Source organism: Dasypus novemcinctus, chromosome 27 (assembly GCF_030445035.2).
Source record: "Dasypus novemcinctus isolate mDasNov1 chromosome 27, mDasNov1.1.hap2, whole genome shotgun sequence".
In the NCBI taxonomy this organism is placed as follows: domain Eukaryota; kingdom Metazoa; phylum Chordata; class Mammalia; order Cingulata; family Dasypodidae; genus Dasypus; species Dasypus novemcinctus.
Genome location: NC_080699.1, coordinates 44,510,862 through 44,521,452, shown reverse-complemented (window position 1 = coordinate 44,521,452; position 10,591 = coordinate 44,510,862). Strand labels below are relative to the sequence as shown.

Here is a 10,591-nt window from a genome sequence, read left to right as displayed (position 1 = left end):
CCGGGGTGACGCGACCGCGGAGCGACGCGGTGACGGCGCCGGCCGTGTGCGGCGCGCGGGTGCCGAGCACAGGCGTTCCTGCGAAGCGGTGGGTCGTGCTGTGGCAGGACGGTGAAAGAAGGAAAAAGGGCCAGGGAAAGAACTGAGGAGCGTTTAGGGGCAGGTGATGCGAGATGGACATGGGCCCGGGGCGGGATTGAGGGGTCCGAGCACCACTTGTCCCTGTTCTTCGCAGAAGATCCACCCTAGAGACTTGCCCTCGTTGTCTTTATTTTGCCCTGCGCAGGTTTCTGGAGCAGTGGAATAGTCTCTTCTACCACTCGGTGGATTCCAGACTCCCCCGTCCTTCAGCCCCCTGCAGGGAGATCATGCCGAGGCCCCGGAAGAGGCTGGCTGGGCCTGCTGGGCCAGGTGAGCGTAATAAAGAACGTTTCCCTAGGGCCCGCTGACTGTTGTACACCTTCTCCCTGTTTGTAGGGAGAACTGTCTGCATTATCTTTCATTCCGTCCTCCCTAATCGCCCTCCGTTTTCTCCTTTTCTCCTCCAAGCAAGCCTCTACCCACCCCCACTCCCCATCCCCGCCCCTTTTGCTCCTTTGTTCATTCTTGCAGCAGCACTTGTTGAGCACTGAAAAGGACGCAATGGAGGGTGGTATGTACTGGGGTAAAGAATATACAGTGCCAACTCAGACACAAACATGTAAGGAAAGGGGCCAGGAAATTGGAGTGTTGGGAACATGAAAAGAAATTATGAGTTCAGCTGTAAAGAATGGGAAGGCTTTACACGGGCCAAGTTTGGGTATTCAGAAAATGGATGCCAGTTATATATTCATGAAGACAGAAAAAACCACCTCTTTGGGGAAGGCTAGGGTTGCAGATTGCAACTGATTGTGGATATTAACACTTGTGGTGTTTACAATGTGCCTATTAACTCCTAAGGGACCACAAGGAAATAAGGCTAGAAAGGTGTGCTGGGTTCAGAGCATTAGACATCCATGAATGATATTTAATGACGAATGATGTAGGAACATGGAGGGATTCAAAGGCAGTGTAGTACAGCAGTCATTAAGTGTGGACTCAGGCTGGAGCGGTGAATCCTGAGCAGAGGACTGAGGACTGGAGGTTCAATTTTCTGGTCCCCCCCCCCCCCCCCCATTTTTTTTTGAGCTTGGAGGAGTATACCGGCTGGCTTGAGAAGGGCCTGGGAAGAGAGGAGAGGTGAAAGAGCTGGATTTACCTAAAAGCCCTGGATAGGGAAACTTGGTCTGAGAGAAGGTGGAGTCAGAAAATTAACTAGTTCTCTTTAGCACATCTAAGGGAGGAGGACAGTAGGACAAACAGTGGGTCAAGGAGGAAATCTCAAAAAAAAAAAAATCAGTAACTACCTTGAAAATAATGAAAATGATAACATCAAAACTTATGGGATGAACACTTTGGAGGAATTAGTAAAAGAAAAAAAAAAACTAACAGGAAGAAAGAAATAAGAAAGATCAGAGCAGAACTAAATGAAATAGAAAATAAGAAAGCACATGAAAAAATTAACAAAACAAAAAGCTGGTTCTTAGAAAAGATCAATAAAATTAACAAAGCCTTCACTAGACTAACAAAGAAAAAGAGAGAGAAGATGCAAATACACAAAAAATGAGAAAGGGAATATCACCACTGGCCCCACAGAAATAAAGAACTATCATGAGAGGATACTTTGAAAAACTAAATGCCAACAAGAAGAGCCCTGGGTCTGACAGCTTTATAGGTGAATTCTATGGAACATTCTAGAAAGAACTAACACCAGTCTTGCTTAAACTCTTCTAAAAAATCGAAATAAAAGGAACATTGCCAGACTCATTCTATGATGCCAACATTACCCTAATACCAAAGTCAAACAAAGACACCACAAGAAAGGAAAATTACAGACCCATCTCTCTAATGAACCTAGATGCAAAAATCCTCAACAAAATACTTGCTAATCATATTCAACAACACGTTAAATGAATTATATACTATGACCAAGTGGGTTTCGTTCCTGGTATGCAGGGATAGTTCAACATAAGAAAATAATGTACCACACCACATAAACAGAAGGAAAAAATTACATGATCATATCGATAGATGCAGAAAAAGCATTTGACGAATTACAATATCCTTTCTTGATAAAAACACTGCAGAAGTTAGGAATAGAAGGGAACTTTTTGAGCATGATAAAGGATGTATATGAAAAACCCACAGCTAAAAAATTCTAAAATCTTGCCCTCTAAGATCAGGAGCAAGGCAGGATGCCCACTATTACCCCTCCTATTTAACATTGTGTTAGAAGTACTTGCTCGAGCACTGAGACAAGAACCAGATATAAAAAGGACCAAGATTGGAAAGGAAGAAGTCAAAATTTCACTATCTGCAGACAACATGACCCTATGCATAGGAAGCTCTGGGAAGTCTACCACAAAGCTTCTAGAACTTATGAGTTCAGTAAAGTCACAGGTTATAAGATCAATGCACAAAACATCAGCATTATGTACACCAAAAATGAACAATCTGAGGAGGAAATCAAGAAAGAAATACCATTTACAATTGTAAATAAAAAAAACCTAGGAATAAATTTTTTTAAATGCAAATACTTACACACCGAAAACTACACAACACTGTTCGAGGAAATCAAAGAAGACCTAAATAAATGGAAGAATATTCCCTGTTCATGGGTAGGAAGATTAAATAGCATTAAGATATCTATGCTACCCAAACTGATCTACAGATTCAATGCAACCCCAATAAAAATCAACACAGCTTTTTTAATGAACTGGAAAAACTATGAAATTTATTTGGAAAGGAAAGAGGCCCTGAATAGCCAAGGACATATTGAAAAAGAAAAATGAAATTGGAGGAATCACACTACCTGACTTCAAAACATACTGCAAAGCTACAGTTGTGAAAATGCCATGGCATTGGCACAAGGGTAGACATACTGACCAATGGAACTGAATTGAGAGTTCTGATATAGATTGTCTTATATACAGTCATCTGATATTTGACAAGGCCACCAAGCCCACTCAACTGGGAGAGAATGGACTCTTCAACAAATGATAGAGGGCTGGATATCCATATGCAAAAGAATGAAAGAGGATTACCATCTCAAACCTTATACAAAATCAACTTAAGATGGATCAAAGACCTAAATATAAGAGCCATGACCATAAAGGCCTTGGAAAACAATGTAGGGAAACATCTACAGGACCTTGTAATAAGAAATGGCTTCATGAACTTCACACCCAAAGCACAAGCAGCAAAAGAACAAATAGTAAATGGGACCTCCTCATAATTAAAGCCTTTTTCACCTCAAAGGAATTTGTCAAGAAAGTGAAAAGAGAGCCTACCCAAGGGGAGAAAATATTTGGTAACCATATATCTGATAGGAGACTAATATCCTGCATATATAAAGAATTCCTATATCTCGGGAAAGAAAAAGACAAAACAGATGCTTTTGCAAAGAAGGAATACAGATGGCTAAAAAGCATATGAAAAGATGCTTGAAATCACTAGCTTACCATCTTACTCCCAAAAGACTGGCAGCTATCAAAAAAACAAAACTACAAGTGTTGGAGAGGATGTGGAGGAATGGGAATGCTCATCCACTGCTGGTGGAAATGCAGAGGGATGCAGCCATTCTGGAGGACAGTTTGGCAGTTTCTCAAAAAACTAGCTATAGATTTGCCATATGACTCAGCAATTCCACTTCTGGGTGTATACCTAGAAGAACTGAAAACAACACAAACCAATATATGCACACCAGTGTTCATAGTAACATTATTCACTATTGCCAGAAGTTGGAATTAACCCAAATGCCCATCAACAGATGAATGGATGAACAAAATGTGGTATACAGTGGAATACTACTCAGCTATAAGAAGAAATACAGTACTAACATGGGATAACATGGATGAATCTTGAGGACCTTATGTTGAGTGAAGCAAGCCAGGCATTGAAGGACAAATACTACATGACTTCTCTGATATGAAATAAGCAAATCAAGGTGTCTCAGAGAGCTGAGACTGGATGATAGGCTTACAGGAAAATGGGGGGTGGGGAAAGAAGGTTTTGAGCTGACACATAATGGGTGAAATCTATGATAAAGTGGAGTTAAGTATTTGTACAGGAAAGGAATAAGATGGAATAGGTATTCTATTGGTTGTGGCTTTGCAGTCTTGAGAGGGGCTAGGGTTGGAAGGATGGGTCAGATCCTCAGGTGCAAGAAATTAGGGGGAACAGTTGAACATGGGGAATTGTCAGGTTTGTGGTTAAAACTATAATGTTAAGAAAATTCTTTAGAAAACAAAATAAGGAAGGATTACCTGTTCAAGGTGCTTAAGGATGGGCATCTGACACAGGGCAGGCTTCCAAGGAGTGTGTGAGTGCTCATCTTTTCATAGTGTGTTATGTCACTGGGTGGAGACCCATACAATGAGTGGGAAGGTGCACCCACATCCTGGGGGGGCCTGATGTTCTCAAACAGAGGGAATTGTGTCTCAAAAGAATTGGTGGCTCCCAATGGGGGAGGACAGTCTAGTATGTTCAAGCCCTCAGCATTGTTGCAACTATCTGTGAATCTGGTCCTTCAGGCAGTATAGCTTGGTTGTCACTGTGGGCCTTGAGGGGAGGGGGAGAGAGGAATAGAATAGATGGAAGGACGGGTAACTGGGAGCAATGGAAGCAATGGAAGCAATGGAAGCGGTCCACAAGATGGTGCAGTGACAGATATAGGACATGTTAAATTTCACCAAAAATGTGTAAATGTGTATAGGCTAAAATGTAAACAATAATGTAGGTGAAAATTTAGAAAATTGTACAGTTTAAAATATAAACCATAATGTAAACCAAAATGGAACCATGCTTGGTAGCTATGTTTCAATATCTGTACATCAGCTGTGACAAATATAACAAACATGTAAAAAGATCATTGCTGGGGAAAGCAGAAAAGTGTTTGATGTTGGATATATGGGAGTCCCCTGTATTGTATATGTGACTTTACTGTGATCTAAAACTTTTTTGAAGACAAAATTAAAAATTAGAAGAAAAAAAAGGGATGTAGTCACTGAGGAAGAAATGAAAGAAATTGCCTTGCCACTGTACATATACAGGGCAACACCTATTATAGTGATGAAAGGCAAAATGCCAAAAACAAAATGTCATTTTTTAATACCCCATTTATTTTTACTTTTAGTTTTTATAAATTAGTATGTACTCTAATTTTTAAACCTATCATTTTCCTATTAATTGAATTTGGCAATATAATAGGCTTCGTTTTTTAAGAAGTTTTGGACCACAGAGGGTTTCAACTGTGGCAGGGGAGGAGCACTGGTGTGGGGTGTCATTGATGGGGAGTGCACAGGTGGGAAGATTTCTCCAGGACATGTATTTAGGGTGTATAAAAATGTTCAGATATTCGTTGGGTATTTTCATAGTAGTTACAGTTACAAATGAAAACTGAGGGAGTGCTGAGTTCCTAGCCAGGGGAGCTCTCACAATTCCCAATGGAACAGCAAAAATCCCCCAAATGCAAGGGCAAAGACCAGTGAAGAAGGATGGTCCAATGATCAGCCCTTGATACTGATTATGCTTATGAGCCTCTGTGCCTGAAATTTCAACTAGACCTAGAGCTGTAGGGTGCCCAAGTTACCTCCTGAGAACTTCCATGTTGCTCAAATGTGGCCACTCTAAGCCAAACTCAGCATGTAAATGCATTACCTTCCCCCCATGACTCCCATGGATTAGCCTCCCTGGCACCGAGGGCTTACTACCAATTGCTAACTGGTGGTGCAACTAGAAAGAGACCTTGAATAAAAGGGGGAAATTGTAAAGACAAATGAGTTTATATGGCTAAGAGTCTTCAGAAATGAGGAGGCCATCAGAGGGGTTGCATTTAACGCATGCCTCAGCAGGATCCCAGAGACAGCCAAAGTAGATACAACCCCAGGTACTCGTGCTCCTCAGGGCTATGGAGATGTGCAGGTTCTCTGGTCATGGCAGATGGCTGTGGAGTTCAGTGCATTGTCATTGGGCCCTACTTTGGAATTTGTGTTCCTGAGTGTGATGGGGTTGAACTCAGATGTGACCTTGCTACACATGCCTCTTGTCACTTTTACTGAATCTGTGTTTGGCGCTGGGGTTGGTGTATACCCAGGAGACTTGAATCTCTGAACTGTCCATGAGCCAGCTGGGCCCTGAGCCTCAGCAGAGTTGAAACTCCTACCCTCTGGTTCGTTGGACTTACCAGGTCAGCTAACAGGGAGGTGAAGATGGTCAACCACCACACCTGGAAACTGAGAGTGCCTACAACTGCAAGCAGGAGAATCGTATCCATCAACCATGTGGAATCTAAGCCCCCTCTCGATTTAGAGGTGGAGTGGACATCAGCATTCCAGGGTCCACAGGAGGGAGGAATCAAATATGGATTAGAGTGGACTTACTGCTATTTTACTATAGAACTATTGTAACTAGCAATGGAAGAAACAGTAGCATTGATGTGGAGAAAATGGCCACAGTAGTTGCTGAGGGCAGGGAGAGGGAAGAAGAGATGTGATGTGGGGGCATTTTTGGGACTTGGAATTGCCCTAAATGAAATTGCAGGGACAGATGCTGGACATTATATATCCCACCATAACCCACTGAATGGACTAGGGGAGAGTGTAAACTACAATGTGAACCATAATCCAAACGGTACAGAATTGCTCCAAAATATATTCACCAAATGCAGTGAATGTGCCTGAATGTTGAAAGAGGTTGTTGATGTGGGAGAAGTCGGGGTGGGGGTGGGTGGGGTGCGGAGTATGTGGCAACCTCTTATTTTTTAATGTAACATTTTTTTGTGATCTATGTATCTTCAAAAAAATACAATAAAAAATAAATGCTAAAAAACAAAAAAAGCAGATGTTAGCTATTGAATGCCTACCATGTTTCAAGCATGTTTTTTATAATTCCTAGGATAAAATCCAGTTTTTACCAGCTTGACAAGGTCCCGAATGATGTTTTTTTCCAGCTACTTAATATATGTTAGGTACTCTGCTAGGATCTTTATTTAATCCTTAATACCCACCCTATAAGGTGGGTATTCTTATCCCATTTTTATAGGTAAGAAATGAAGTTTGGTGATTAAAGTGCTACAGTTAGTAATTAACAGATTCTGGATTTGAGTCCAGGTCTGACTCCAAAGCTTATGCTTTTTCCACAGTGGAGCATCACATCTCTGCATGCCTGACAGGTCTTTTCATTTCTCCTGTTGCAGACAAGAAGGGCCCATCAGGAAAACGTCCCAAATCTGAGAACCCCGGTGAGCTCTCAGCTACAGTGGAGCTCTCTGGCTCTCAGAAGACTGCAGCCTCTAACAACTGTGGGGAGACTCCAAGCAACCACTGGCTGATGAAGTCTGAACCGGAAAGCCGACTGGAGAAAGGTGTAGATGTGAAGGTGAGCCTGTGCTTGCGTCTAATCTCTTCAAGTTATTTTTCTAAATGAGAAGTGAATATGGAAGACCACAGGTATAGAATACCAGCCTCTTATCTTTGAAGGGGATGAGGGAATAAGAATGAGTAAAAGCAGAATCCATTACCATCAGCTGTCTGTTTTGTGAATCCTCTGTCTAGGGCAGGATTTGTCAGAATTTTGTCTGTGAAGGGCCAGAGTGTAAATATTTTAAGCTTGTATGTCTTAACAGTCTCTGTTGCAACTACTCACCTCTGCCATTGTAGCAAGAAAGTGGCCACAGACAGTGCATAAAGAAATGGGCACAGCTGTGTTTCAGTAAAACCATTTGCTCAGGCACTGCTCTGGATTTGGCCTGAAGCTGTAGTTTGCCCAACTCTGATCTAGGGAACGAACATTTCGGCCTTTCTCTTGCCACCTGCAATGCCCTCAGGTGTCTCCCTGCCCACATTTCATATACAATCAGGGAATTAATGTATGCCAGTAAATAGGACTTTATTATATTTGTATATAAGCAGCTGTGTGGAGCTACTTGCCAGTAAATGACGAACTTCCACTGTAGCCAATAGCACCTCTCAGTTTAGGGGAGGGAATGATCTGCTTTCATACAGTCTTACCAGTTGACTTAGGATTATCTAGTGAATGACTTTTATCTCCTGTTGGTTAGTTCGGCATTGAGGATCTCAAAGCACAACCCAAGCAGACAGCATGCTGGGATGGTGTCCGCAACTACCAGGTAAGGGAGTAATGAGCAGGACACCTGAGACCCAGGGCGTGTTAAATGCTGGCCTCATCCTCAGGACTTACTCAGTAGCAGAACCTCTTGGTTGAGGTCACTTTTGCCCAGAACTCCAAGCTGAAATGCATTAAAAAATACCTTACTTACTCTGACCACAGCATGTAATTTGCAAATGGCCTGTGTTCCAGCCACAAGTCTGGGTGTCTTTTTGAAAGGAGACTGAACTGGGGGAAGTTTCAGAAGAGAAAAACTCCTCTAATAAAAACACACTTGATTTCTGTTAAAAGCTAGTGTTTTTCAGCGGGTGGGGAGGACAGTTCTTATTTCTTCTCCCCTGGGACAGGCTCGGAACTTCCTAAGAGCCATGAAGTTAGAGGAAGAAGCCTTCTTCTATCACAGCAACTGCAAAGAGCCAGGCATTGCAGGAATTATGAAGGTGAGTGGGACAGTTTTGGTATGAATCCCTTCCTCCAGGGAGAGTTACACAATTAGTTATAAAGACATAAACCTTCAAGATATCACCAAAAAGAAGTATCCTTCCCCCATCCTTCCCGTTACAGGAATATGGAAGCATCCCTGGCCCTTTCTATGTGATAAGGACCAAAACAGCACAGGCCTGCCTTTCAGGTCCCACTAGCACAGATTTCTCCATCTCTAAGCTTTAGCATCTCTGAAAAACAGGCCTGATGGTATCTTCTCCAGGTTGGAGTAGAAGTTGGCCAACAGTAATCTCCATAGAGTTACCAAGAGCTGACTGTACAGGCAGATAACTGGGGACTTTGGTTTGGTTTCAGATTGTGAAGGAAGCCTACCCGGACCACACACAGTTTGAGAAAAACAACCCCCATTATGACCCATCCAGCAAAAAGGACAACCCCAAATGGTCCATGGTAAAAACTAGTCTTCCTGCTTCATGAGTGGCCTGGGGGTGGCTTTAGATCCTGGGACACAGTCCAGCCTTACTCTGATGAGGAGATGCTGACTGTGGAGGCAAGGCAAGTGCAGAACGCCAGCAGTTCTGTCTGCAGGGGCCTCCTGCACGTTCCACAAATGGCAGAATTTGGCTAAACACATCTTTCTGTTCCATGCACTTCTGCCTCATAGGTGGATGTGCAGTTCATTCGAATGATGAAGCGTTTCATTCCCCTGGCGGAGCTCAAAACCCATTACCAAGCACACAAAGCCACTGGTGGCCCCTTAAAAAATATGGCTCTCTTCACTCGCCAGAGACTCTCAATTCAGCTCCTGACCCAAGGTAAGAGGAGGCCCTCTCCCTTATCGTGCACACACCCCCAAAATTGTCCATTTGCTAGCTGATTAAACTGGGGCAGGGTGTTTAATCTCTCGGGGAGTCCTTACCTGTAATATCCACGAGGGAAGGAATGTATCCTGAGTTACCTATTACTACATTTCCAGTACCCAGCAGGGTTTGGCACATTGTAAGGTACTCTGTAAAATGTTTTTGGAATGAATGACTGCCTGCCTGAGTTACTATGAGAGTGACCTTATAAATACTTACCAGTGCCTGCCATAAACTTCCCTGCCTAGAGAAGACACAACACCTAATGCTTCCCGTCCTTTTCCCCCTTTTTTGTAGAAGAGTTTGATTTTATTTTGAGCCTGGAGGAAAAGGAACCAAGTTAACTGGAAAATAATACTGTTGGAGTGGACAAGGAATTTCTCCAAAGTCAGTATTTGTATTACAAAAGAAGGTGCAAGGAGATTTTCTTGTTATATTTACCTGTGGTTGTATACAGAGGTGAGTTTTGTGTACTTTTTCCAATAAACCTTAATATTGAGCAAATTACTTGAAGATGGTGGGGTAGGAATCTCCAGGAATCAGTCCCTCCACCAGAACAAGTATTAAAAATGCAGGAACTGTCTCAAGCAACTATTTCAAAACTCAGCAGAATACTGTACAGTGTCTGGGGAAGAGTGGGAAGAGGAGGCTGGTAAATTACCGTAAAGACCTGCAATTTGCTTTCTTCACACAGCTTTACTGGTTCCCATCTCTCACTCTTGTGGCAGGCAGCAGTGGTGTCTGGCTGTTGGCATAGCTTTCAGGTACCAGAAATGTCCATAAAAACCCACTTCCCCCAAGATCCAGAGTGGGAAGGGGTGTGTCTGTGGGCTGATTGCTGATCACTACTTTTGATTAGCTGCTTTGGATTCCTAGACCTGGCTCTCAGTACATACACTGTACTAAACCACCCCGAACAAAGGCAGCAGGAAATTTAAAGATGTATGTTCCCTCTGAGCTGCAGGGGAGAGGTGAAGGGCTGCGTTTGATGAGAAGGTGCCAAGTCAAGAAAATATAACTGGGTAGCCATGGAAGAAGCTCCTGACGCCCTTCCTGCCCACCCCCCCGGGGTTTTGGAGCTA

The 10,591-nt window shown here is 42.9% G+C and overlaps 1 protein-coding gene across 3 annotated transcripts; it reads left to right on the top strand.

The window, feature by feature from the left end:
- Positions 1 to 8: 8 nt before the first annotated feature.
- THYN1 (thymocyte nuclear protein 1) lies at positions 9 to 10,016 on the top strand. 3 transcript variants are annotated; one of them, XM_058289293.2, is made up of 8 exons: positions 9 to 88; positions 287 to 411; positions 7,274 to 7,455; positions 8,138 to 8,206; positions 8,553 to 8,645; positions 9,004 to 9,099; positions 9,314 to 9,464; positions 9,807 to 10,016. In XM_058289293.2, exons 2-8 carry the CDS (start codon positions 369 to 371, stop codon positions 9,851 to 9,853), a joined length of 681 nt encoding a protein of 226 aa, XP_058145276.1. In that variant the 5' UTR covers positions 9 to 88; positions 287 to 368; the 3' UTR covers positions 9,854 to 10,016. The 3 variants fall into 3 exon arrangements, with proteins under 3 accessions (XP_058145276.1, XP_004467737.2, XP_058145277.1); XM_004467680.5 differs by having other exon boundaries at positions 17 to 163; XM_058289294.2 differs by lacking the exon at positions 9,004 to 9,099 and having other exon boundaries at positions 17 to 163.
- Positions 10,017 to 10,591: the final 575 nt, after the last annotated feature.

Bases quoted from the DNA above. Each gene is read 5' to 3' on its own strand.
- THYN1 (XM_058289293.2), top strand. From the start codon at position 369: ATGCCGAGGCCCCGGAAGAGGCTGGCTGGGCCTGCTGGGCCAG. The intron at 8,207-8,552 runs GTAAGGGAGTAA...CCCCTGGGACAG, and splicing joins ATGGTGTCCGCAACTACCAG to GCTCGGAACTTCCTAAGAGC. The intron at 9,100-9,313 runs GTAAAAACTAGT...TCTGCCTCATAG, and splicing joins ACAACCCCAAATGGTCCATG to GTGGATGTGCAGTTCATTCG.